This window comes from Cnephaeus nilssonii (assembly GCF_951640355.1).
Source record: "Cnephaeus nilssonii genome assembly, chromosome: 21".
NCBI lineage: Eukaryota > Metazoa > Chordata > Mammalia > Chiroptera > Vespertilionidae > Cnephaeus > Cnephaeus nilssonii.
In genome coordinates this window covers 16,650,903-16,677,516 of record NC_137092.1, presented here as the reverse complement: position 1 = coordinate 16,677,516, position 26,614 = coordinate 16,650,903, and the positions used below count along the sequence as shown (strand labels likewise).

The 26,614-nt window shown below is 46.3% G+C and overlaps 1 protein-coding gene across 9 annotated transcripts in view; it reads left to right on the top strand.

The window, feature by feature from the left end:
* The window catches only part of ARHGEF11 (Rho guanine nucleotide exchange factor 11), a 76,750-nt gene that overhangs the window by 25,131 nt on the left and 25,005 nt on the right, over positions 1–26,614 (top strand). For 5 of the 9 annotated variants that reach the window (XR_013812897.1, XM_079760390.1, XM_079760393.1 and 2 more), the window contains exons 2-16: positions 2,780–2,812; positions 4,345–4,430; positions 5,392–5,490; positions 9,591–9,640; positions 10,325–10,382; positions 11,439–11,617; positions 12,352–12,423; positions 16,319–16,438; positions 18,061–18,106; positions 18,953–19,029; positions 20,612–20,749; positions 23,509–23,583; positions 23,799–23,900; positions 24,974–25,072; positions 26,126–26,168. Coding sequence is in view for 8 of the 9 variants with exons in the window: in XM_079760390.1 (XP_079616516.1) it covers positions 2,780–2,812; positions 4,345–4,430; positions 5,392–5,490; positions 9,591–9,640; positions 10,325–10,382; positions 11,439–11,617; positions 12,352–12,423; positions 16,319–16,438; positions 18,061–18,106; positions 18,953–19,029; positions 20,612–20,749; positions 23,509–23,583; positions 23,799–23,900; positions 24,974–25,072; positions 26,126–26,168 (1,277 nt within the window). In the remaining variant the exon portion in view is untranslated. The remainder of the gene's footprint in view (positions 1–2,779; positions 2,813–4,344; positions 4,431–5,391; positions 5,491–9,590; positions 9,641–10,324; positions 10,383–11,438; positions 11,618–12,351; positions 12,424–16,318; positions 16,439–18,060; positions 18,107–18,952; positions 19,030–20,611; positions 20,750–23,508; positions 23,584–23,798; positions 23,901–24,973; positions 25,073–26,125; positions 26,169–26,614) is intronic. The other 4 variants (XM_079760392.1, XM_079760391.1, XM_079760394.1 and 1 more) reach the window with 3 other exon arrangements.

Below are 26,614 nucleotides of genomic sequence, written 5' to 3'. Positions count from 1 at the left end.
GTAGATGATCCAGTTGAGATGTGAGCCTTTTCTGGCCACATTGCCAGAGACTTTTTCCCTCCATTTGTCTTCCCTTGTTTTACAGATGAGAGAGCTGACGCAAGTGGGAGTCAAGGGCCCACAGTGAATTAGAGACAGAACTGGAATTAGCTCCTGAATTTCCCGGATTCCTAAATTTAACCTATTTCTATAACTCCATCTAGAGTGTTAGCTTTGCACTCTGGTTCTTACTGAAACTGCTCTCTGGTCCTTTTATTTCTAACCAGAGGCCTGGTGCATGGATTGGTGCACCAGTGGGGTCCCTTGGCCTGGCCTGTGCCCTCTCGCAATCTGGGACCCCTTGGGGGATGTTGGATAGCCGGTTTCGGTCGATCCCCGCAGGCCCAATCCAGAGAGGAGGGAGCCCGATCCTGTGCATTGAGCGTCTGTCCCCTGGTGGTCAGTGCGGGTTACAGTGACCGGTGGACTGGTTGTTTGGTCGCTTAGGCTTTTATATATATAGATTGTATTCAGTAGTATAAGCTCTCAGGGAGCATTTGTGTCATGTTCTATCAGCAGGGATTGTCTGCAAACAGGCTTCTTTCCTGTAGGGATATACAGGCCCAGGAGGCTGTTTGCGAGCCTCAGACCACAGGGAAAATTCTACCCAGGGCAGAATCCTTGGAGAGTTAGGGTGCCAGGAGGCTGCCTAAAGCTCCACCCTGGTAGATAAGAGAAACCAGAGTAGTAAGGCCGGGTCATGGTTCAGTGAGTGTGGATTTTATCTGGAGCTAAGGTCTTGGCAGGGTGGCTCCTTCCTGGTTAACTGCTGCTCCTGGCTTCCGGGAGGGACTCGGAAATATTACTTTGCTCCTAGGCCAGCCTTTGTACAGTGTGCTTTTTATCCCTGTGTATCATCTGTGTTAGGTATCTCTATACACACATATGCCACATGTATTCTATACGTCACATATGTGTGTGCACATGTGAGGTGCACAAATTACGTGTGTGTGTATATAGTATGTGCATGTATGTGTATATATGTATGTTAAAAAGAAAATAGGAGAGAAGTTCTAATAAAGACCAGTTAGATCTACACATGGCCACAGATCATATAGCTTTTTGTTTAGGAGCACAGACCTTGAAGTCAGACCAGCTTTTTGCACATTTTTTTTTTTGGTAAGAGAACATTTATTGTGTAGTCACAGCGGTAGATAAAGTAACTCCTAGAAGAAATGGGCTCAGGAAACAAGTTACAGAGGTAAAGGAAGGGCCCTTGGAGCTTGGGAGTGAGGAAGCTGATGGTGATGTGTGGGGGGGGGGGGGGGGGGGGAAGGAGGGAGGGAATGAGGGAGGGAAGGAAAAGGAAAGGAAAGGACAGGCATAGGTGTGCTCCCGGGAGGAGAGCGCCCTTTATGTACATCTTAGCTCTGCTTTTTAACCTGTCTCTTCACTTATCTGAAAACGGATGTACTACCTACCTCACCAGGCTCTTATGGTGATTAAATGAGGTAATGTATGTCGAATGTTTAGCACAGGGCCTGGTAGGTAACAAGAACTTAATCATTATTATCACAGAACAGGGATATTCTAGACCTTTTCCTCATTTACATATTTCTGGTGGGATAACGGTAAGGACAAAGAGACCAGGAACCTCTGTTGAACCACCCAGCTTCAGCCAGTTGTCACCATGTGAAACTACAAGCCCATGGTGCCAGAGCTTGTGTGGCGATGGCAGTTGTATTCTGTGCTGTGCAGTACAGTAGTCACTAGCCACAGGTAGCTATTAAGCAGTTGACCTGTGGCTAATACAACTGAGAAACTGAAATTTAATAGCTACATGTGGCTAGTGGCTATTGTGTTAGATAGCACAGGTCTAGATTCTAGAACTTTTCCCCCCAGTTTTATTGAGATATAATTTACATACAGCATTGCACAAGTTTAAGATGTACAGCATGACTTATGTATATTGTGAAATGATTACCACATTAAGTTTCGTTATTATCCATATATTCTAGAACACTTATTAAATGATGAACTAAGCTGAATATTTACCTGGAATGAAGAGGAGGGAGGTGTGATCAGGAATGATGGACAGGGTAATTTGGGAAAAAACACACCAGAAGCTGTAGCTTCGGGAAGTTTACCTTCTTGTCTGGCTTATAGATACAGTAATGAGGAGTAGAGTAGGAAGGACATCTGGGAGAAGGAACAATATGGGCAAAGACAAAAGCCAGAAGCCATAGCAGGTGAAAAGAGAACAGTGAAAAGCAGGGACCAGGAATAGGATGGAGCCTGACACTGGGGACCTGCTCAGAACCACCCTGTCTTCATGGATCCCCAACTTCATCTGTACAAGCCTGCAGACCAGACAGGACAAGCAAACAAGCAGTCCCATTGGCATTCGTGCTGCAGGAAGCACAGGGCCTGGGAGCTTTGGCAGGCATTGGAGGCTGACAGCATCAGGCAGCCGGTTAGGTGCCATGGTTTAATGGCCTAGCTTGAAGACAGGATGGCCTTTCTCTGGAGTATAATAGGGAAGCTCTAAAAGGTTTTAAGCAGCAAAATGATGGGGCAGATTTGCATTTTAGTAAGCTCACTCTACTCCATTGTGGTCAGTTTCCATACCTGGGTCCATGATAGCTTGATTGTGGTTTTTCTTTGGAACCAACCATTTCCAGTGTCTTGTCTAGTTTATGTCTTGTTTTGTTTTTTCTTTCTCTTCCTCCTTTCCTGTGTTGCTCTCTCCTGGGCCCCACGCTCTCCTCTTCCTTGATGTCCTTCTCTCTCTGATCCAAAGATCAGCCAGTAAAAAGCAGTCTCACCTGTCCAGGTAAGAGGGGTGCCAGGGTGAGGGAGGGGAGACCCCCCCACACTTCTTCTAAATTTCAAAGTTATTTATTTGAATTGTATTTGTTATTTGGATAGCTAGCACCTTCACATGGTTCAGGACTTAAAAGTTACAAATGAAAATATAATGAGAAATTTCCAACTCCATCCCTGTGCCCCCAGCACTCAGTTTTCCTTCCTCGGAGGCAACCAATGTACAAAGGGCTTACTTTGTGCCCTTTCAGAAATACTTTAGGTATTTTATGCATGTATAAGTAGATATTTTAACATATAAAAAATAATTTCCTTTTTTTCTCTTTTAGCCACTTTTTTTTCCTGTCCACATAATTCTGCATCCTGCTTTTTTCACTCACCAACGTGTCTTAGAGACCATTCCTTATGGTATATAACGAGCTCCTCATTCTTTTGTAGGCTGGCTACTGTGTCATTACATTGATGTTCTGCAATTTATTTAACCAGTCACCCATTGTGAACATTTAGATTCTTTCCAGTGTTTTGCCACTGCAAACAGTGCTTTCATTTTGCTGTAGATGTAAATAGGAGATCCCCTTCAGAGGGACAGCAACTGTTGATTAGGAACGGGCCATTTGGATACTTCTCTAAAAAGGAGAGGCATAGCAATGATTTGAGCTTCTCATGTTCCTGCAGGGATCCTATTAAAGAGGAGATCGAGCAATAAATCTTCTAGTTTGATGATCTGATTGGTACCTTGAGGTTTTAGGATCTTAATCGTTTCTAAGCAAGCTGCCTCAGTCTGGTGGTAGGAATGGGGCTGAATGTGGGGTTAGAATACTACCACCAAATAGATAAGATTCCTGTTCTCCCATAGTACCCACAAGATGAATGGAATTTTCAAAGGTTTGAGTCATTTCTGTACCCTCCTTTCTAGAAAAATGTACAAGTTGCCGGTTACCCAACAGGTGAGAACCAAATACCCAGTTACCCTCCCAGAGACACTGGGAGAGATGAAGAAATGAAACTAAAGTGGGGGAGATCATCTCTGTTGCCACCACTGCAGTCCTCTGCTGTGCTCATGCAGGCTTCTGTATGTTTTTGACTCGCCATGTCCTTGCCCTCCAGTCTCCCCTTCCTTTACCTAAAACTAACTAGCTGTTTATTTTTTCCTGTCTTTTTCTTGCATTCATTTTCTCTGGTGCTCTGTTCTGTTCCATCAGCCCCATTGCAGCCTGGTAAGACCCAACAAGTGTGTGTATTTGTGCACATCCCGTTCTTGCTGTTGTCTCTTTGTCTCCTGACTCCAGGAAGGGCTGTTTCCCTTCTCACCTTGCTGAGTGTTAAAGAGGTCATGTTAACCCTGCCAGCCTAGGATGCCAAATAGGTGGTATTGCTAGTGGTGTAGACATGGCTAATCTTCCACCAGGTGGAGTGGGTTTCAGGTAGAGGGTTGGTGTCTTAGTGCCCAAAACGTGGGGCTGCTTTTTACAGGGTTTTTCCCCACTACAATAGTCCCTCCCTGCCCACCTCACTGATCTGCTTTTATTACTCCTTCTCCAGGTTAAGTAGCCTGTCTTTGGGAGATTCAGCACCTGAACGCAAGTCCCCTTCCCAACACGGCCAGCCTGACTCCTCTGAGACAACAGGTAACCTCCTTCTTGGGGCATAACACATTGACACAGGTGTACACTCATACAGACTAATCCGTGTACCTCGCTACAACTACCCCGTATAAAACTACTTAGCCTTCATATGCGCTCATACTGTGTACTAGGCATCATTACATGTTGTATATAAATTTAGTCCTTATATCAACTGTAGAAAGTAGATGTTATTATCTCTGTTTTATAGATGAGGAAGCTGAGGTTCAGAGGGGTTAAGAAACTTGCCCAAGTGCACAAGCTTGTATGGGACAGAATCAGGACCTGAAACCAATGGGTTTTAAATCTAGAACTCATGCTTTATCCATTGCAAGAAGCAGTCACACATACCTGCACACATGCACGAAGCCTAATACACACCCACAAGATGGAGATAGGTGGGAGTTACAGCCTTTCTTATTTTCTGTTTGTGAATGGATGTACATGTGAAAAAAGGGTTTTCTCTTGTCATTTATTCTTCCCTGGATTTGGCAAGGGGCCAGCCCTGGGTCACCCTGCATGAGTTGTCCAGCTCTGCAGAGTCAGCAAGCACTGGCGTCCCACCTGCTGCATTCGCTGAATGTAATTCGACAGAAAACTTGCAGTCTCACTGGGCTTCAGTCCCGGGATTGCTTCTCTGTAACTTTAGTCTTCAGCCTGGAGTCGGCCCTGCCCTTTCTTCGGCCAGTCTCACCCAGACAAACAGAGAGAGACAGACATGTACAAGAGAGACAGGTATCTCAGAAAGGGTGATTTCTTGTATGGAGTACAGAATTGATCACTGAGGGAGGCATGCCGTTGCCATAGCATTTGGACAGGCTAAGTCTGGGAATCTGGTTAGTCTGGAAAGACTTTCTGGAGGAAGAAACATCTGGGGCTCTCCTGGGATGATCTTGGCTTGTATGCACTGGTCTTCCCGTGACAGTGCCTACCTCACCCCCTGCTTTCTCCTTCTCGCCATCCACAGGTCTCGTTCAGCGCTGTGTCATCATCCAGAAGGACCAGCATGGCTTTGGCTTCACAGTCAGTGGGGACCGCATCGTCCTGGTACAGTCTGTGCGGCCTGGTAAGAATTGCATCCCTCCTGCCGTGGCAGTTCTCACAAAGCCACCCTGTATGTGACAATGCTGCATAAGGTGGAGAACTTACATGTCACTTCTCTGAGGGCCTGGGACGTCCTGGGGGGCACAATTGAATTACTCTAGAACTGGTTCCCCAGGAGCATTTGGGAAGGTCTCCACAATGTTAAGCCACAAGGCAGTTTCTGGGGGTGACACTTTATGCTCACTTCCCCTCTTGGGAAGTGTAAAAAATAGCATCAGTTAGCTGCCTGGCTGCCCTCCAAGGGAGCTCTTCACACTGGGTCAGAATCAAAGACCTGCTTTCTTCCTACCCGCCTTCACATCACCTACTCAGTGCACAGGCCATCACCTTCTGCAGCTGTTAAAATGAGATAGACACACTGGTCCAAATGTATTTGCAAATAAAATGAACATTAAATAATAAATTACCAAAAGATGTATGATGGCTATTGGACAGCACAGGAGAGGAAATGGTGTTTGGAAATTTGTGGTTCGAGATATATTTTTCTTTTAATCAGTTCCAGAATCCCTCTTAAAAGAAATAGGATTTTGCCCTGGCTGGTGTGGTCCAGTGGTTAGAATGTTGGCCCACGCACAGGTACAGAAGGTTTGATCCCTAACCCCTGTCAGTGGCGTGCGGGAGGCAACCAATTGATGTATCTCTGTCACATTGATGTTTCTCTCTCTCTCTCTCTCTCTCTCTCTCTTTCCTCCCCACTCCCTTCTACCCTCTCTAAAAATCAATGGAAAAAATATCCTTGGGTGAGGATTAACAAAAATAAATAAATAAATGAAATAGGATTTCAGGAGTAGTTTGAAAGATGGAAGTGAAAACCACATTGGCAGGTAGGAATGTGGGAGTGAAGAGTGGGAGGACATGGTAAAGCAAGTCAATCAAGTAACCAGTTAGGTATGAAAGAACTTCAAATATTTCAAAGCCTGTTTATATGTCAGGTGAGAGAATCATTGTTGTCAGTAACCCAGGCTGAAGAAAACAGGAAATGAGCAGAGGGGAGAGCGTAAAGCAAGTGTCCCAAAGAGGGGCGGACAGCAGTGTAGCAAGTGGTATTGAGCCTGGGGACATTGTTTAAAGAAGATACGAGGAAAGGGGTAGGGAGCAGGCTAGCATGTCACCCTAAGTACAGTGCAAAATGGGAAGGCAAATACACTTTAAGTAATTTTGGAAAGATTTGGGATTTGTTTATGGGAAAGACAAAAAGAGGATGTCAAACTTATGACCAAAATGAGGTAAATGGATCATGCAATAATATAAACAATTATTTCGACTTAACTTACCAGTGGGAAGTTTGTTTTTCATATCCATGGCTAGAGTTCTGAAAAGATACTTTTTTCTTTGCTTCCCTTGTTCTCTCAAGGTTCCTGGACAGGGTGAACCAGCTAGTGGGACTGCCAGTAACTTGTACTTTGCCTTTGTGGTCTCTTTGATACAGAAAGTTTGGAGATCTCCTCCAGTGCAGTATAAATTCAGCACTCCTTCAGTTTTTCCTCCTCTTAGGCCTGAGTAGAGGAAAGAACAAAAGGATGGGTTGCAGCAAAATAGGAGTTTGGGAAAATATGTGCATGTATGTATATTTTGGGGAGGAGAGAGGAAGAGACTTAATTTGGATTGGCATTGAAATCACAAGAGTAACACAGCAGTTATTGTCTTTTCAGATATTAGGTTCCTCTGGTTCACTCCTTCTCAAAGTGTAGTCTGTGTTCTGCCTGTATCAGAAGCACCCGGATGCTAGAAAGGTTGAAGTCTGCAGTCCTGGGCCCAGCCTCAGAAGTACTCAATCACTTTCTGGCAAGGGGGCCAAGGAATAGGCTTTGTAATAAATTCCCCCGGTGATTCTTGTGCTTAACTCTGAGAACTTCTGCTCTAAATAGTGACCCGGTGCATGGATTTGTGCACATTGAAAGGAAATTAATTAGAAGGTGGCCAGTGGGGCAGGACTGACACGCCCCGGTGTCTGCAGAGTGAGTGGGGTCCCTCCGCCAGGTGGGGTCCCTTGGCCTGGCCTGCGGGGATCGTGCCAAAACCAGCTCTCCGACATTCCCCCGAGGGGTCCCGGAGTGTGAGAGGGCACTCTGCAAAGTTGCTGTCATGCAGGGTGTGGAACGCAAACGCAAGTGTGCAGTAAACTAGCTTTGGGGCTGATAGTGCCCCAGCAACAACATAACCCACAGCTGAAGGTGGAATCGTACGGTCCCGCGAGGAATCGGGCTCCTTCCTCTCTGGTTTCGGGGTGCGTCACCCAAGAACCGCCGCTGCCAAGTCACTGCAGCTCGGCAGCTCCTGCCTTGAGTGTCTGCCCCCTGGTGGTCAGTGAACGTCATAGCGACCGGTTGGATGGTCGGACACTTAGCATATTAGCCTTTTATACTAGTATATATAGATTCCTTAACTCTGAAGGGTTCTTTTTTAATCACTAAGTTATTGGAAGTCACTTGCGTTTCATACGTTCTGGCAAAAAGGCTTTCTTCCACCTAGCTCAGATGCCAGACTTCGGAAGGCCAGGCCACCACAGGAGAAGGGCCAGGTTCTGGGGAGAGTTTGTGTGCTTTATTTAAATGTTCCTGGATGCGTCCCAAGATCAAATAAGAGTTACTTCTTATCCAGTGGGAAAAATGAGTTTACTATATTAAATATAATTGCTAATGTAATAATTCCTAAAAGAAATATAGAGAAAAGGATTAAAACAAGAGTTTTTAAACAGTGGCTCATAAGCTCTGAGAAGTTCATAAAAATACTTTGGGAGTTCATTAAAGATGATAATGATAACGGTTTTATTTTCTGTTATAAGAACTGTTTTAAACTATTTCCAGTGTCTTCCTTTCTTTTCTTTTCTTTTTTTAAATATGATTTTATTGATTTTTAGAGAGAGAGTAAAGAAGAGGGAGAGAAAGATAGAAATATCAATGAAAAACATCGATTGGCTGCCTCCTGCACACCCCTTTCTGGGGGTCAAACCCACAACCCAGGCATGTGCCTGACCAGGAATTGAGCCAGCGACCTCTTGGTGCATGGGTCCACATTCAGCCAAGGCAATAGTTTCTTCCTTTCAAATGGACCAGATGAAGATTGTGACTGAATGCCTAGAGCTCAGAATGTGCTCTAAAATTATTCGACTGAAGACTGCAGTGGTTTTGGCCACTATGTGGTTTTAAATGACCTAGAGTTTATATCCAGGAAGCACAAGAAACACTAACTCTGAGACAAATTAATGAGAAGCATAAAAATCAGGTTTTTTTGTAAGTCAGCCCCCAAATGATCATTAAATCTGTAAGTTACATTCATCTGATCAAAACAAAACTCTCACAAAGCACATCTAGATGTTTCTAGTCTTAACAAGAGAAATTTCAGTGTTGACTACATGCTCAGTTGGTTGAGCATCATCCTGTGCACTAAAGGTTACTGGTTTTTTTATTCCGGTCAGGGCACATACCTGGGTTGTGGGTTTGTTCCTCCAGTTGGGGCACGTATGATGGGCAACCAATCAATGTTCCTCTGTCACATCAGTGTTTCTCTCTCTCCCTTCCTCTTTCGAAGCATGTCCTCCGGTGAGAATTTTAAAAAGAGAGAGAGAGAGATGTGACCTGGTATAGTCCACTCTAGTTTAAAAGTGATTTTGTCACCCTAGCCGGTTTGGCTCAGTGGATAGAGCATCGGCCTGTGGACTGGGGGGTCCCAGGTTCAGTTCCGGTCAAGGGTATATGCCTGGGTTGCAGGCTCAATCCCCAGTGGGGGGCGTGCAGGAGGCAGCTGATCGGTGATTCTTTCTCATCATTGATGTTTCTCTCTCTCTCTCTCTCTCTCTCTCTCTCTCTCTCTCTCTCTCTCTCTCTCTCTCTTTCTCCCTTCCTCCTTTCCTCTCTGAAATGAATAAAAATATATTATTTAAAAAATAAAAAATAAAAGTGGTTTTGTCTCTGGAGCAAAGTAGGATATATACATTTGAGGTACTTAACACAGAAAGGTGAGAAGACATTTTGGAGGGAAGTGATCTAACAGGGACCTTGGTGTACACTCAGTGACATCTGCCGGATGTTGGGCTCTGCTGACCAGGCCTTCTTCTTACAGGAGGTGCAGCCATGAAAGCCGGTGTGAAAGAGGGGGACCGCATCATCAAAGTGAGTGACCTTCCCTTTGCGCATTTCCATTTCAATACCAGCTGTTAGTTAGCCACGGAGTTAGGGAGTGGTACCATGAGTGAGCACAGTAGTATATGGTGACAGAAGGTGAGGACTAACATATTCTAGCCTTCTTGACTTTAAAGTAGCCATGCTTCTAGAATAGGTTTTATTATTCCCGTTTCACAAATGACAAAAGCAAGATTGAGAGGGAGATGTTGAGACCAGTGAAGGACTCAGTGCCTTCAGATTCTTGGCTTGCTGTTCATTGTCCTCCATACAATGCTCACTTGGGTCCTTGCCAATTCTAAACTACCGTCATCTTCCCTGTGCATGCAGCGCTTTCTTCCGGAATAGAGTCCTAGAGCCGTCAAGTCAGTTGACACGTGTACAAGGCTAATGGTTGAAAAAACATACACCAAAACTTTTAAATGAATGAACGAGCAAACGAATGAAGCTGCAGGCCTTATCCTTGCAAACTTACAGACTAGCTGGGAAGACAAAACACATGGCAGATGTGAACAGGAATAAATTCATAATGTGAATTTGAGTAAATAAGTGACCGGAGGTGGTTCAAGAACCCTGGAAAATAGCTTCCTAAAGGAGTGGCATTTTGAACTTGTACAAGGATCACCTAGTTTCCATCTCCATTACTCAACTCAGTATCATTTGTTCCCCCCACAGGTGAACGGCACCATGGTGGCCAATAGCTCACACCTGGAGGTGGTGAAGCTTATCAAATGTGAGTTGGAGAGACCTGACCACTAAAGAATTGAGGGGAGCAGCTGAGCTAGTGGGAATGGGGAAAGGGCAGGCCCTGTTGACCCTGGAGGCTTCCTTTGTAGATGTGGGCAGCAGCTGAAGCCACATCTTTAATTTTGATGTGGAATGGCCCACTTAGACTGCCACAGTTTTCTATTATCATTTCAGGTGGAGACACTGCTAGTCTCTCATCAGCATCTTCATCTTCATTTTTACACCCATCTTTGCACTCACATTTAGACAATATTTTACTCAGACCAGGTCTCACTCAAATACCATTGGATCCCATTCACAGACATTCTTCCTCATTTGTTTCTTATTTTGGCGAGGAAAGCAAAAATACTGTATTTGCAGCTAGGAAGATGCAACAATCGAGTCTTCCCAGGTAATCAAACAGAAGCAACAAATCATAAGGAAACAGTTAAAGGGTGTAGGAAGTTTGGGGAGGGTAGAACGCTAGAATTTGAGTGCCTTCCATGTGCCAAGCAGGCAATACACTAGGGCAGTGGTCGGCAAACTCATTAGTCAACAGAGCCAAATATCAACAGTACAACAATTGAAATTTCTTTCGAGAGCCAAATTTTCTAAACTTAAACTTCTTCTAATGCCACTTCTTCAAAATAGACTCGCCCAGGCCGTGGTATTTTGTGGAAGAGCCACACTCAAGGGGCCAAAGAGCCGCATGTGGCTCGCGAGCCGCAGTTTGCCGACCACTGTACTAGGGGCTTTATATTGGCCACTTAATTTAGTGAGACAAAGGAAGAAATGAGACTGATCGGGAGAATTCCCAGGTATATATGGGTGGAATTTTGGTTGAGGTCTCTGCATGAAGAAAGGGAAAGAAAGGGTACTTGTGTTGATGCGGGGTAGATAAGCAGGAATTAGGGAGCGGGGGGGCATGGTAAGTGAGGAGAACTTTTCCTACAGAATTATAAGCTTAAAGAGAGGAAAAGGGGAAATAACCCCTTCCTTTTAGTTTGAATGTCTGCTGTCCAGAACAGGACCATGTGAGCAAGCCTTTTATCTGTCCCTCCAGCTGGTGCCTATGTTGCACTGACCCTCCTGGGCTCTTCACCCTCAACTGTTGGCGTCTCTGGGCTCCAGCAGGACCCAGACCCAGCAGGAGCTCCTCAGGTCACCCCTGTGATCCCACCACCACCACCTCCTCCACCTCTGCCACCTCCACAGCGCATCACAGGACCCAAACCTCTGCAGGTATGGTCCTCCTGCTCCTCTCCTCTCCTCACTCTCGTCCCTCTAAATAACTCCCATGGGGGGAAAGCAGGTTAAATTGAATGATATGCTGATAAACAGAGACAAGCCAAAGAGATGTTCTTCCATGTAAATGCATGTGTAGTTGTATCAGACAGCAACATACAGTGCATTTCCAAAATATGTGGAGTACTCAGGAGGCCCTTTGAGAGTGCTCCTCCCACACCGGCAGCACAGACGGGCGGGCGTCTGTTAAATACTGCCAGTCACTGTCAGGAGGGTGTGGAAAGGAGTAGGAGGAAGGCTTCCTGGAGAAAAGGCTGCTTGGAGGATGAAATATGGAGCCCCGTCTGCAGGGGGAGAGAGTCAGGAAAGGAAACATACACAGAGGGAGGGAACCTGAGGACCAGGCGGAGCTGTGTGAGGGGTTAAAAGAGATCAAGATGCAGATAGAATGGGGAATGGGATTTCCCGGTTGGAAGGAAGGCTGAGCCAGCAAGTCCTGGGAGACTTTAAAGAGCAATTTGATACCAGAGGTGATTACAACAAGGTTTCTAGGAAGTTGAGATAAAAATCAAAATAAGATGATATGTTTACTGAATTCTAGCCAGGTTCCAAGTGTTAGACATTTATGACACAGGCTCAACTCTCATAGCTTTCCTTGCCCACGAATCAGCTGGTAGAAGAGAATCGAACTGATACCCAATTCTCACTACTGTCATGTTTTTCATTCTTAGGATCTCGAATTTCAAAAACATGCCACCCAGATCCTTAGGAATATGCTGAGGCAGGAGGAAAAAGAGTTACAGGTAAGGTCACTGCTGAGGGTAGACTGGCCATTGCCTTAATGAAGTAAGAATTGGTTAAAGCAGAATGTGACCAATAGAGTGAATAGGGTAATAGCTCATAGATAATATATAGAATAGTGAATACGTAGACAAAACACAAAACAAGTGATGAGACAAGTAGACTAGATTAAAATGAGGGAACATTAGAATTGAGGAAAATGGAGTCAGTTGGAATTGATCTTGAAGGTTTCCAGGGAGGAAGGGTCAGGGAGAGGAAGGTGGGTGGATAGGGGAATGCCCAGCCAGGCTGATAGAGAAGGGGGCACTGTTGGTGAACGGGATGCAGAGAGACTTTCAGGCCTGGAAATGATGTGCGTAGAGAGCAGTGAGATTACTTTAGCTGGAGTGGAATCACTAGATTCCTATAGTAGCCGTGGCTTGCAGCAAGCCCCTCACTCATTTCAATTCAGCAAATTTCGGTAAGTGCCCACTGTATGTAAGTATTGTTTTAGTTCCTATGGTATACAGAGATGAAAAAGATCAGACAAATCTTGCCCTTAACATGGAAGAACCCTGAAAACACTATACTAAGTGAAAGAAGCAACTCTGGGGATATGCTCAAAACCACTGAATTGTACATTTTAAAGTGGTGACGTTTATGTTAGTGAAATTTTTAAGCACTGTGGAAGCCCAAAAGAAGGAATAATTAATTACGCAATGATCAGAGAAGTCCTCATGAGGTGATGCTTGAGTTGGGATCAATTTGTTTCCCTCTGAAAAGTGCTTTGGGCCTTGATGGGCTTGGAGTTTATTCTGGTGACAGTTAGGAATTGATCAAAGGATTTTTGGGTAGGAGAGTGAACATATCTTCAAATCAGTGTTCTTAATGTGTTAAGTGGATTATGCATAAGGAAATCATCGAGGAGGCTATTGAAATAGGTAAAAAATGATGACATGTTTAACAAGAACAGCAGAAATAAGGACAGAAAGTTGGGGCTGGCAATGGGAGACATAACAGAAGTCATATCAGTAGAACTTATCGGTTGGAAGGAGGGGTAAAGGAGAAGAGAGAATAAAAGCCTGGAATTTGGGTGCCTGGGTAGATGGTGATGCCATTGAGAGAGTGAGACAGGGAGATGAGCAGGGTTTAGGGGAAAGAAATGAAGGTCAGCTTTGGGTGTCCTGAGTTTGAGGTGCTCCTGGGACACAGATAAAAGACTATCACAGAACACATGGCGGTAACAGGGCTGGACCTGGGTTGAATAGACATTTGGGTATCCTCGGCACTAAGGTGGTAGTTGAAGTTGGAAATGAGATGATATCACCCAGGGCACCAATGCAGAGAGAGAGAAGAAAGCTGAGGATGGAATTTTGAAACTTATGTGCTCTGTAGCACAGTGCACCAACCTCTAACATCACACCAGTTGTGTTATATTTCTTTCTTGTTAATCCTCACCCGAGGATATTCTTTCCCCATTGCTTTTCAGAGAGAATGGAAGGGAAGGAAAGAGACACGGGGCGGGGGCGGCGGGGGGGAGGACGGGGGAGAGAGAAGCATTGATGTGAGAGACACATCGATTGGTTGCTCCCTGCACATGCCCTGACCAGGGCCAGGGATCAAACCTGCAACCCAGGTATGTGCCCTTGATCAGGAATTGAGCCCAAGGTCCTTTGGTGCATGGGCAGGCACTCTAACCACTTAGCAACACTGGCTAGGGCTTGGACTAAGTTCTTAAAGACAAGGACCTTGCCTCGGTTTCTACATTTGAATATACCTCCTGCACAGCTGGCACAGGACCTGGCATATATCGGGTCTCTGTAAATGTTTGTGGGACTGAAGGCTCACCTAGATCTCAGAGATGAGGCAGGGATAAAGATAGAGTTAGGGAAAGAGTGTGAGGATACCCAAGATAGTGTAGAGTTAGGAAGTCAAAAGAGGGCAGCATTTTGAGAAGGACCTAGAAGAGACCATTATTGGATTTGGCAATTAGGTCATTTTGTTCTGTAGCTGTTTGAGATACTAGGGAGGAACTAGATTGAGGAGTGACTGGAAGGCAAAGCCATCTGGGGGTAAGTGTAAACTCCTGTTTTGAAATATGTGGCCATGAAAGGAGGGAGAAAAACCTGAGGCAGTGGCTTGAAGATTAATCAGAGTTGAGCCCTGGCCGGTGTAGCTCAGTTAGTGGAGCGTTGTCCCATGCACCGAAAGGTTGTCAATTTGATTCCTGGTTAGGGCACATACCCAGGTTGTGGTTCGATCCCCAGTCAGAGTGTGTACAGAAAGCAACTGATCAATATTTCTCTCTCACATCAATGCTTCTCTCTCTTTCTCTTCCCCTCTCCCTTCCTTTCTCTCTAAAAGTCAATAAAAATATATTAAAAATAATAATAATAATTTGAGTTGATGGAAAGGGTTTTGTTATAGTGGTTTAAGATTGGAAACTTGAGAAGGAGCCATTGGAAAGAGAAAACTTTGCAGATATGTGACTAGTGCCTAAGAAGAGCCTGAGGCAGTTGCAGGCATTAACTTTGTAAAAGATTAGACATAGTTTCTCTTCTAGGGGAAGGAGGAATGGCTGCAAATGTTTTGAAGTGAAATAGTTGAAAAAGTTCTTACCAGATGATATTGTCTGTTGAGACTAGGGAAAGGGTTGGAGGCTTGCTAGGCCTGGAGAAGATGGAGAAAGCAAGTGTGAGGAATTTGTAAAAAGGATTGGCAGATAGCAGCAAGGCCCAGATGAGCTTGAGAATATGTGCATGCAGTCTTTATTTAATTATTTAACCAGCCAGCTTTACTGAGTATTTTATTTTATAGTGAAACTAGAGGCCCGGTGCACGAAATTTATGCATGGGAGGGGTCCCTAGGCCTGGCCAGCGATCAGGGCCGTCTCGTCCAGTCCTGATCAGGCCAGGCTGGTGAGGGCCTGGGTGCCTGCTGGCTGGGGCCTGCTGGGAGGATGAACAGGGGGAGGGACCGCGGGAGGTTGGCTGGCCATGGGAAGTTGGCTGTGGGAGCGCACTAACCACCAGAGGGCAGCTCCTGCGTTGAGCGTCTGCTCCCTGGTGGTCAGTGCGCGTCATAGCAACTGGTGGACTGGTAGTTCCGGTCGTTAGGTCGTAATGGTCACTTAGGCTTCTTAGATAGATAGATAGATAGATAGATAGATAGATAGATAATAGCTGGCCATATTCAGTAATGTTATTAAGCACCAGAAAATCTGCTAAGCACTTTACATGCATAATCTTATTCAGACCTTATAGCTCAGCTCTCCCAAGAGGCAGGTACTGTCATTTGCAGGTACTTTTATCGATGAGGACAGATGAAAGCTTGCCCAGGTCTACACAGCTAGTAAGTGAAGGTACCAGAATTCAAAGCCAGGACTCTCTGACTGCACAACCCCAGCTTACACGTGTGTGCTGCACTCCCTGTGTGCTGTGAGGAGTGCTAGATAAGTGTCAGACTGCGTCCCAGCTGCGGGGCTGTGAAGAGCGATGGCTCCCTCGTCCACGCTTCTTCCTCTCATCGCAGGTGCTTTTCACTGTGTGTGTTTCCTCTTCGGCCCCTTTTCGTGTGCTGACCTGGACAGTCACTTACATCTTACACGAGTAGTGCAGTAGTCAAAGAACACCTCTTTTAGGGTGTGGGGCTTAAGCCAACCTTTGCAGAATGGGTCAGGTTAGGATGGGCCTGTGTTGTGTCTTCTTTCTCCAGTTGCCTTGTGTTCTGTTTCTCACCATTTATACTTTTTCTGCTCCTAATTGATTGTGAAATAGTGTGTGTCTACTAGAACACAAAGATCGCGCTCTCTGTTTGGGAATGACTGCCTGTTCCTCTCACTGATGAGTTGTCCATTCTCTACTAACCACCCCATCTGCCTTTTCCCCTCCTCCCTGCCCTCCTTACCCCCTCCCCCAGCATATCTATGAGGTGTATAGCCGGAACCCCACCAGCCTGCTAGAAGAGCAGATTGAAGCTGCCCGGCGGCGAGTCACTCAGTTGCAGCTGAAGATCCAGCAGGAGACTGGTGGCTTAGTGGTGAGTGATAGTAGGCAGAGCTCTAGGATGGGCACCCTGCAGGTGGCCTGGGTGGAATTAGTGAGAAAGCCAGGGCAGAAGCTTCCTGAGTCATGCCAGGACCCAAGGCTGAGCTAGGAAGTGTTTAGTATCTAACCAGGAAACAAAAATCTGCCTTTTTTAGAGCCAAAGAGGCTGAGCATTGTCCTGGAGCTGGAGACAGAAAAGAAAAACCCTTCCAAGAGCTTATAGTTGCAATGGAAATAAATAAATATGAAATATTACTGTTGGCTTTAGTCTCCTAATTATCCATCTGCTTCTGAGTAATTTCCTCATGGTGACATATATATTTCTACACCACCTTCACTCAGCATTCATCTGGTAACTTTTCCAACACTTACTTCTCAGATCTTCTCAAATAAATACAAGTACTTTTAAAAGTCAGCCTAAGAAAGGATTCCCAGTCAGTTGAGAGGTTTTTATAGCAGCAGCTAACCCTACTTTGTGGAAAACCCCAGAGAGGAGACTCAGGTCCTTATCTGTTCTAGTGGGGAGTTTGCTATTGGTAGTGTCTTATCTCTTGCAGGCCTTAGTTATTTGGATACATAGGAAGTAACTTTCCAGAAACTTGAGGATCTCCAAGAGTAGTATTTGCCAAGGCCAATAGAAATTATTTGAGGATTATCCACTTTCTCCTTTAGAACATCAGATCCAACAAGTCTGGGAAACATAGGCTAATCAAATGTAAGCTGTTTTATTTTCTGAAGGACTTCTCAGTGTCACATGGTTGATAGGAGCTCAGGTTCTGGACTTAATACCATCTGGATTCACATCCCAGTGCCAGTGCTCACCAGTTTTGAGACTCTTGGACAAGCTACTTAATCCCTGGAAGCGTTGGTGGAGATCAGACAGGATCTGCCTGATGGGGTTGTTGTCGGAGTTAGAGCGTGTCCTCAGCATGGGGCCTGAGCATGTTGCTGCTGCCACTGCCTGTGTACTCGTGTGCTCTGTGAGGTGTGAGTCTGAAATGCTCCACCTGGAATCGGAATGCAGCCCTGGCTTTATAGCTCACTGCTGTGTAGCTTGGGCAAGTTACCTAAGATCGCTGGGCTTCTGTTTCCTCATTTATAACATGAGAGGTCAATGTCAGAGTTGTTGAAAGACTACGTGAGAGAGAGAAAAGAGGGCTTTATAAACAAACACTATGAATATAATTCTCTCTACATTGGCTGGTCAGCCAGCCGGAGGCCAGCACCTCAAAGATCTGTAGAGATGGGCCTTTCACATGTGCGCTCAGTCATCTGCTTGAGCGTTTCGTACCACTGGATGGAAGTTCTTTCTGTGTGTAGCCCAACTAAGGCAGAAGATGTCTTGAGGTCATGGTTACAAATCAAGCGAATTTTTAGAATGTTTCTGATGGTAAAGTTCTCTTTCTGCCATTAGGGGTCACCATCCTCCTGAAACTGTACAAATAAAGCAATAGCTCTCGTAGCTGGGCATTTTTAAGTCAATAAAGCAAAAGAGGCCACTAACTGTAAGCAGATAGTATCTGCTGAGACTACGGGAAGGGTTGATTGGAGGAAGGAAATAGTAGGGAGAGAGGTTAATAGAATTTGCCCACCCTCTGAATCTTTCTTTTTTAGGACATACTTCCACTATACGGTGACATCAGCCAGAGGTCATCAGAAGGTAAGCTCCCCACCACCCTTTCTTCTCCGGCATGTCTCTAGTCCAGGTTTCTTATCTGTTGTCCCCTCCCCATGAGGCAGATTCAGGGAAAGAAACATAGAGTATCTGCCTCTGGGAAATAGTGTCGTGAGAAAAAGCAGTGCAGGAGCACAGAGAAATTGGATACAATTCGTTCAGTAGAAATGAATGCAAAGCCAGTAGCACTGGGTAGATAAGTGCCAGGAAGAGACTGGAATGATGATGGCCCAGATGCCACTTGGCCCACCAGCACCTGGCACTTCGGAGCTTAAGAAATACTGTTGTACCCAGGTCGGTGTTACTCGGTGGTTAGAGCATCAGCCCGCGCACCAAAGGTTCACAGGTTCAATTCCCAGTCAAGGGCACATACCTGGGTTGCAGGTTTGATCCTGTGTGTGGGAGGTAACCCATCGATGTGTCTCTCTCACATCAGTGTTTCTCTCTGTCTCCCTCCTACTCTCCCTCCCTCCCTTCCACTCTCTTTAAAAAATCAATGTAAAAAATATCCTCAGGTGAGGACTGACAAAAACAAAAAACAAACAACAAAAAAAGAAATATTGTTGCAAGAGGAAATGAACAGGAACCAGAGAGAGTTGCGGATGAGGTGACTTGTGAGACAGAGCTATGAGGTGTTATTTCAGGCGGTGACAAGGCTTGGGCACAGGTGAAAGCCAGTTGTAAAGCGTCTGACTGGGGATCAGGAGATAAGAGAGACAAAGGGAAACGGAGAGAGAGGAAGGTGGCCGGTTCACTCTCTGCCCTGTGCACAGGTTCCCGTTACGGTTCTCCTTCCCCAAACCACAGCTCCTGCTTATGTTTCCTTGTCAGGCCGACTCTCTCTGGATTCACAGGACGGGGACAGTGGCTTGGACTCGGGGCCAGAACGCTTCCCTTCCCTCAGTGAGGTGAGTGCCAGCAGGGGCGAGCCCGTTTAAAACTAGGTTTAGTGTTCCTTCTCCGGTTGCCAAGGCCTCTGGCCTGTCGTCTGTGGGCCTCTTTGACAGTTCCAGTTCTAAGGACTTCAGTCACTCTGCTCTGGGTTCCAAAAAAGGGATTTCAAGTGCATCCTATATGAAAGATCACCAAATCTGGCTTCTATTTCATCATAGCTCCATGCTATGATGGAGCCCTAGCCAATTTGGCTCAGTGGATAGAGCGTGGGCCCGAAAACAGAAGGGTCCTGGGTTTAATTCCAGTTAAGGGCATGTACCTCAGTTGCAGGCTTGATCCCTGTGCAGGAGGCAACCAATCAATGTGTCACATCGATGTTTCTCTCTGTCTTTCCCCCTCCACTCTCTCTAAATATCAGTGGAAATCCCTAGCTGGTTTGGCTCAGTGGATAGAGCGTCGGCCTATGGACTGAAAGGGTCCCGGCTTCAATTCCAGTCAAGGGCACATGCCAGGGGTGCGGGCTTGATCCCCTGTAGGGGTCATGCAGAAGGCAGCCAATCAATGATTCTCTCATCATGGATGTTTCCATCTCTCTCTCCCCTCTCCCTTCCTCTCTGAAATCAATAAAAATATATTTTAAAAAATATCAATGGAAAAATATCCTCAGGTGAGGATTAAAAAAAAAAAAAGTAGAATGGAGAGAGAGGTGTGTCATTATCTGTAGCAAGCCTTTGAGTGTAAGGGAGCAGAGACAGAAATCTAAAATTGTGGTGACTTGGCCCAAAACACATTTCTGCCTGGCTGCAAATACGAGTAACTCGTCCTTGATTAGTGCGGTGGCCCCTGCCTAGCAGAAGCAGTGTTGCCTCTCTCCCTGTCTCAGACCTTTCTGTACTTCTTCCCTGGAGTGGTCAGATTTCACCCTTTGGCCTCAAAGGTTCCTCTTCCAGGTGTTCTCAGTTTGCATATGTAAACTGCAAATATAAACTTGCATATAAAAATACAAGTGAATGAAAGATGTAATAGTGATGTTCGCAAAGTATATACCTAACCAGGTTAATTATGTGAATCCGTCATTTAAAATATGTTTAAAACCTAATTTAAATAAGAGTTGGAATTTTCTTTCCTTACTGCTCCTGTCCATTTGGGGAAAGATGATGCATGTATGTGAAAGGATCAGCATACAGGAAAGACATGAAGAAGGGGCCAGAGGGTCCTAAATGATCTACATTATCATCTGGGAGGCATCATAGCTTAGTGCCGAGGGCTTGATTAATGCGGTGACCCCTTCTGTGGGATGAGACTGTCCAGGTTGAGGCCGGGGAATACCACATTAGTAGCTATTTGACCTTCAGCAAGTCTTCTATCTGCTCCAAGTGTTAGTGTCCTTGTGTGAAAAGTAGGAAGAATAATAGTATCTCCCTCAAAGAACTGTTGTGAGAATTAAATCAGGTACTATATAATCAAGTTAATACAGTGTCAGGCACAGAATCAATACTGAATTCATATTAGCTGATGAGTGTTACCATCAAGTGAGCAGAGCTCTGAGAGTCTTTTGGATGAGTTTCCTTCTCACAGAATTCTCTGTTCCTTTAGTCATTGATAAATCGGAACTCAGTGCTGTCAGACCCTGGATTAGACAGTCCTCGAACCTCCCCTGTGATCATGGCCAGGGGGGCCCAGCACCACAGGTGGCAGGGCTCGGATGCACCAGCACCCCCCACCAGCGACCAGGTGAGTGATTCAAAGCCACCCTGCAATCTTCCTTTCCCTCTTTACAAAACTGGGTCACCAGTACATAGTCTTAAATAATCAAACTAAACCTCTGTTTTGAGATAGACACTTAACTAGAGAATAAATAGTAAAGAAAGAACATGTTATCAGTAAGTGCATGAAAGTAAGACCATCAGTTCTGTGTGAAGAGTCAGTGAATACATCTGAAGCAAAGTGATGTCTAAGGAGAGGATAGGTGATCTTTCAGTGTCTGTATAAAACAGGAAATAGGTTTGTTTAGTGTTTCTCCAGAATAGGAATAGCAAATTTCTCTGTCTTTAGCAAAGTCCTTTTTGTAAACATGATCTTATTATTTGCCACCCTAATATGGAGAACAAATAAAAGCTCAGGTACCCTGGGGCCTTTCCCGATTAACCTCCCCTCACGCTCAGGGGCACTTCCCTGGAGCCTGAGCTTCCGCAAAGCCTGACCTAAAGCCACTGCTGTGAAGGGGAGAGCTGGGTCCCAGGAGATTTCAGGAAGACAGGTGTCTGCTCAGTGCAGAGAGCTTTCCAGGAATCTGGGCTGTCTGACAACGGGATGGGCGGGCTTGAGAGCCAGGGAATTGCTTGTTGTTCAGGCAGGAGGTCGGTCGCTGCCCGTTAGAGACGCTGGAAAGAGAACTCTGAGTTTTGTAAAGCAGTGTCTCTTAAAATCCATCTGCTACCACCATAATGATTTTTTCCATAGTCTCAAGCCAATTGTATAATGTTACACAATATTTTTCCTTAAGCTAACTCACTTGTTTACACTTCAGTTTATTTTAAAGCAGTTCTGTCATTCCCTTACATTAAAACCAGTATCTCACACTATTTAATGCTTTAGTTATACCCGCAGGATAGAGTTTGGTTACTTTCAGCTCATGGAGGGAGAATGGCGGGAAAATGGGCCTACCTTGTATTAAAATGCCTTGTACACCAGCTGCTGTGCTAGATCCTTTAGGAAAAAATGTCTCATTTAATTTTCCCCATCAGGAAAGGAAGTAGGCATCAATATCTCCATTTGTAAGTGAGACAAGTGAGGCAAATAAAGGCTAAGGGACTGTTCAAGGGCTCAGCTTGGTAATGGCAACGTCAGACAAGCACTTAGTTCTCCTGAGCCCCGGCCCAGGCTGCTCCTCCCCGGCCGCTCTGAGTGGCCCTCCCCACCGCCTGGGTAGCACTGCAGGACCCGGTGAGGGTCCGAGGGAGGCCGGGTTCACGTGCTGTTCGTAGGGAGGGTTTCTGGTCGGTGGCTCATAGCAGCAATCAGTCTGGGAGCCCATGTTTTCTTCCTTTGAATCTGTTCATCTTCTGAAAACTATTTAAATTGCTATTTTTGAGTGATAAGAGCAAATAGTATAGTTTCAACTTCTTAACAATAATCTATGTTAGTAAGAGTCTGGAGAAACCTGTACTATCCACGAAACTGTCAGCAGCAGGGCATGGGATCAAAGGGAACTTTCTGTTACATAATCCTGAAATGTTTGGATATTTTATAATAAGCATATCCTACTTCTGTAATCAGAAAAACTGTATATTTGTAAAGACTTAAAGAAAAAAATCCTCCCCCAAACAAGCAAAAACCTGGTGCTTTCAGGTTCTGAGAGCCAAGTAGAAGCATCTAGCACCTCTCCCCTCCCAACCCCCCCCCCCCCCCGCTGCCCCGATCCTCTGAGATATACAAATATAGCACATCAGGCTTGACTCTGCAGCTTTGCACTTGCCGTTCAGTCTCTCTGGGCCTCACTTTCTCATTTATAAATGAGTGCTAGACTCTGAGCTCTGAGGTGTCTTCCTGGTCTCTCACATCGTGACTCAGTGATTCTGGGCTTAGAGTCTATAAGTACCCAGGAGAACAAAGATGAGGGAGGAGTAGCACGGAGGAACTGTCAGGAAAAGCCCCCTAGATAGTGAATTAGGAAGGATCTGAGGCCTGGAAAGAGGTAGGCCTGAGTAATCTAGGTGGGCTCCAGAAGCTGAGCCCTTGTTGGGGAGTCGTTAGAAATGAGGTAGATTAAATTGAGAGAAAAATATAATTGCTAGAAAAGCTTTGAAGGTGCAAGGAACCTGTAGGAGAAAGCCTTGTTCATTGCAGCATCTGAAAAGTGTATGCAATTTGAAATCTCGTCATATCTTATGTCGATGGCACACCACTGAGAGTTAGGCGATTAAAATTGGCATAAGAGGGAGAGAAAGAAAAGCCAATCTAACAATTTGGGATTCCAGACAGGTAATGGATGTCTACCATAGACCTTGAACAGGCAAAGGAACTGCTCAAGGAGGTAGACATGGACAGCTTCAGGTGCTGTCAGTAACTATCAAGTAGCATTGTGGTAGCTGCTGGCCTTGGAGGGGGTGTGTTCAGTGTTGGGGTGGCGGTTTAGGAGAACAACAAAGCCTGCACCCAACAGGAGCGAGGTTCTTATTTTGTTGGCGGACATTCCCTCCCCAGTTCTTTCGCAAACAGGAAGAGAGCACTTTCTCTCACTTCCCATCTTCATATGTCCTGTGACCAGGCTCCTCTAAGTCAGCTCTGCCCCCCACTCCCCCGATGCACTTGACTTCCTGCAAGTGGAAATCATATTTTCTGAGATTTGGGGATGGTAGTGAGATGTCAGCGTTTGCCAGGCACATGTGGCTTTCCTGTCAGCACTGTGCTCTTACTAAACAGGCTTCATCAAGGGATTGGATCCCCTGTCCTCTAACCTCTCATCTCTACAACTCGGCTCTCTCCCCCAGGGTGTAGATCAAAGCCCAAAGCCTTTAATTATTGGCCCAGAAGAAGATTATGACCCGGGTTATTTCAACAACGAGGTAACGGTTTCCTGGTTTTCTCCTTTCATCATTCTTTGTCATACCCGCTGCTCTCGACTGGGGGCAGTTTGATTACACCCTCTGGGAGGGAATGTGGAGGAGGGAGCCACCACTTAGAAACCCTGGGAGGCCGAGTACATGGGCACTAAGCTGGAACAGGCCCTGCGGCTGCACCCTGCCACTGTGCCCCCAGCCAGTCTCCTTCTGCCTTCCAGAGTGACGTCATATTCCAGGATCTTGAGAAACTTAAGTCACGGCCAGCTCACCTGGGGGTTTTTCTACGTTACATCTTCTCTCAGGCAGACCCCAGCCCACTGGTAAGTCAGAAGGGTCCGTCTTGACTGAGTGTCTGCCTGTGCTTCACCAGCAGAGCTGGTGTCTCAACAACATTCCTGACTGAAGATGACCCCTGGCCCTGCTCCCTGGCACCGTCAGGCATCTCCAGGACATGGATAAAATATACAAGGAGGTGGAACTTAAGTGGAAGGGAGGCTTCACTGCTAAGCACATCCGCAACATAGGGAGAAGCAGCAAGAGCAAGGCCAGGACGGCTCATTCTTGGTCAGCTTGGAAGGGATGGTCTTCTAGAGGTTTTTGAACGAAAGTGGATGAAAGGGGGAGCTGAGAGTGGCCCTTGGAAATAAACGGTGTTACTACAAGATAGCTTGGCAGAGGGACAAGACAATAAAGGGCCTTGGATCTGAAGGTGATGATAAGAAGGACGAGGAGGTGACAGGCCAGAGTGCCCTGGGATAGTGCTCAGAGCCAGCTGCCTTACCAGTTGCTCTCATTCTGCTCAGCTGCTTCAGAAGGAAGCGGAATGAAGGAGGGAGTTTGACGTTATGCTCTTCAGAATAACCTTCTTGCCCAAGGCAAGGACTACTGGTTTTTCCTTCTGGGGATACCACTATTAGCAGCCAGTCAATATCCGTTTGCTCAACAGATGCCATTGAGTACCTGTGTGTAAGCCCCAAGGGCTGGTGTCTCAACCACATTCCTGAATGAAGGGAGAGAAGGCAGGGCCCTTAGAAAACCGTCTGTCAGCAAGTGCAGGACACAAAGTGTCCGGTGTAGGAAGGGTACAGAGTTGAGGCAGTTGTGTTGACTATGGTGCATGCAAAGGCAGAGGGGGTTACCTTAGGCTCCTGAAACGCCCTGAGCTGGGGTTCCTCAACCTTCACACTGCCTGACGTTCTGAGCTGTAGAGTGGTTGGCTGTTGGGGGGACTATTGTGTGCATCACAGGATATTTAGCCACATCCCTGGAGTCTACCAATTAGACGGCAGTAGCACCTCTCAGGTGTCTCCAGACATTGCTAATGGCCTCCTGGGGGCAGAGTCCCTCCTGGCTGAGGACTACTTCACTAACCCATCTTTTCCTCTCCTCCTAGCTTTTCTACTTGTGTGCAGAAGTTTATCAGCAGACAAACTCCAAGGATTCCCGGAGCTTGGGAAAAGACATCTGGAATATTTTCCTAGAGAAAAATGCGGTATGACAGTCATGGGTTGGGTTACAATTTTATTACACTCTTTGGACCACTCAGAGACAGAGGAAAAACTAAGCAAAACGTTCAGGCCAAATGCAAACAGGTTCTTAAAGAGAAGTGTGGGCCGAGAGATTGAGACTCCCGGGTTCTGTTCTAGCTGCTCTCTCAGGGCTGATCTGCTCTGGAAACGTCTTTTGTTCGCACGCACCACAGTGGAATACACATTCTCTCTGAGTGGCTCTCTCCTGGAATAGTGTCCCCAGCCCTTCCTGCCTCACTCAGCCCTGGTATTAAGAAATAGGCTCAGAGACGTCAGATGAGCCAGCCTGACTTGCTCTGACTGCCCTCAGGCAGAGTCCAGAGGGAGGACAGCCCAGAGGACGGGGCACAGATGAGCACCGCATCTGGGCTTAGTTCCCAAGGATGCTGCAGGGCCCCGGCTGGCGGCAGCTCCCATCTTAGACCTTCTAATCTGATTAATTGAGCCAATTCCAACGTGACTCTTCATCTGGCTACTAGGACTAATGAGTGAGAAACTGTTTTTCCTCAAGATGTTTATTGTTGCCCCTTAGATGGATCTTGAATCAGGAGATTAGAGCTGCAGGTTGTTCCCTGTTGGTTGTTGTGGAACCACCCCCGCTGTCAGGTACTCAGAGCAAAAGCCAGAACATGCTCACAGGAAGACCGGGTCACAGAAGACCGGTTTCCCTGGGAGCGCAGGCAGGGGCAGGCCATCCAACAGCCTAACAAAGGTCTCCCCTGCTGCTATACTAGCACCAGTCCACTTTCTTGGAACATCCTTCCCATGCACTCTGGTGTCCTTGAAATCAGAGGGAAGAAACCGCATGTCCCACCCTCAGTATAGTCCCGGCTTACTCTGTATTCTCGGATTCCGTTTCTCCAAAAACCCTAGCCTGGAATTCAGGTGTACAGGTTGGGGATGGTGAGAGGAGTGCCGGATGGATGTAGGGAAAGGGAGAGAAGGCAGTGCTGTCTCCCACGTCCCCTGGGGGGGGTGACCTCACCACTTCTGTCCCCCCCCCTTCTGTTTTTTAGCCACTGAGAGTGAAGGTCCCAGAGACGTTACAGGCTGAAATCGGTAAGTTGGCTCATTGGTCAATTAGTGCCCGTCCTGTCCTGGGTGCTTGGGGGGCTGCAGAGCAGAGGGGCCTAGTCCCTGTCCCAAGCAGCTGTCCTCCAGCAGGGGACATAGAGACAGTTCCTCCAGCACTCCTCACCACACGGGACAGGCCCTGCCCGGGAGCTCACTGCCTGGTGGAGCTTGTCACAGGAAGACACAACTTGCTTAGGAGACCTGGGCTCGTTTCTGCCAACCTTCCATGTGACCTTTCTGGGCCTCAGTTGGGTCATCTGTACGAAGAGAAAAGGGTGCAGTGAGGGATTCCTAAGCCTGGTCGGTCATCAGAATCGCTGGGGAACTCTTTACAAGCACAGAAACCAGGCCTCACGCCACCCACCCACAGAGCTGGGATCTCGGGGTGTTGTTACACGTTCCTCAGCTAATGCTGACCGCAGCTGGCCTGG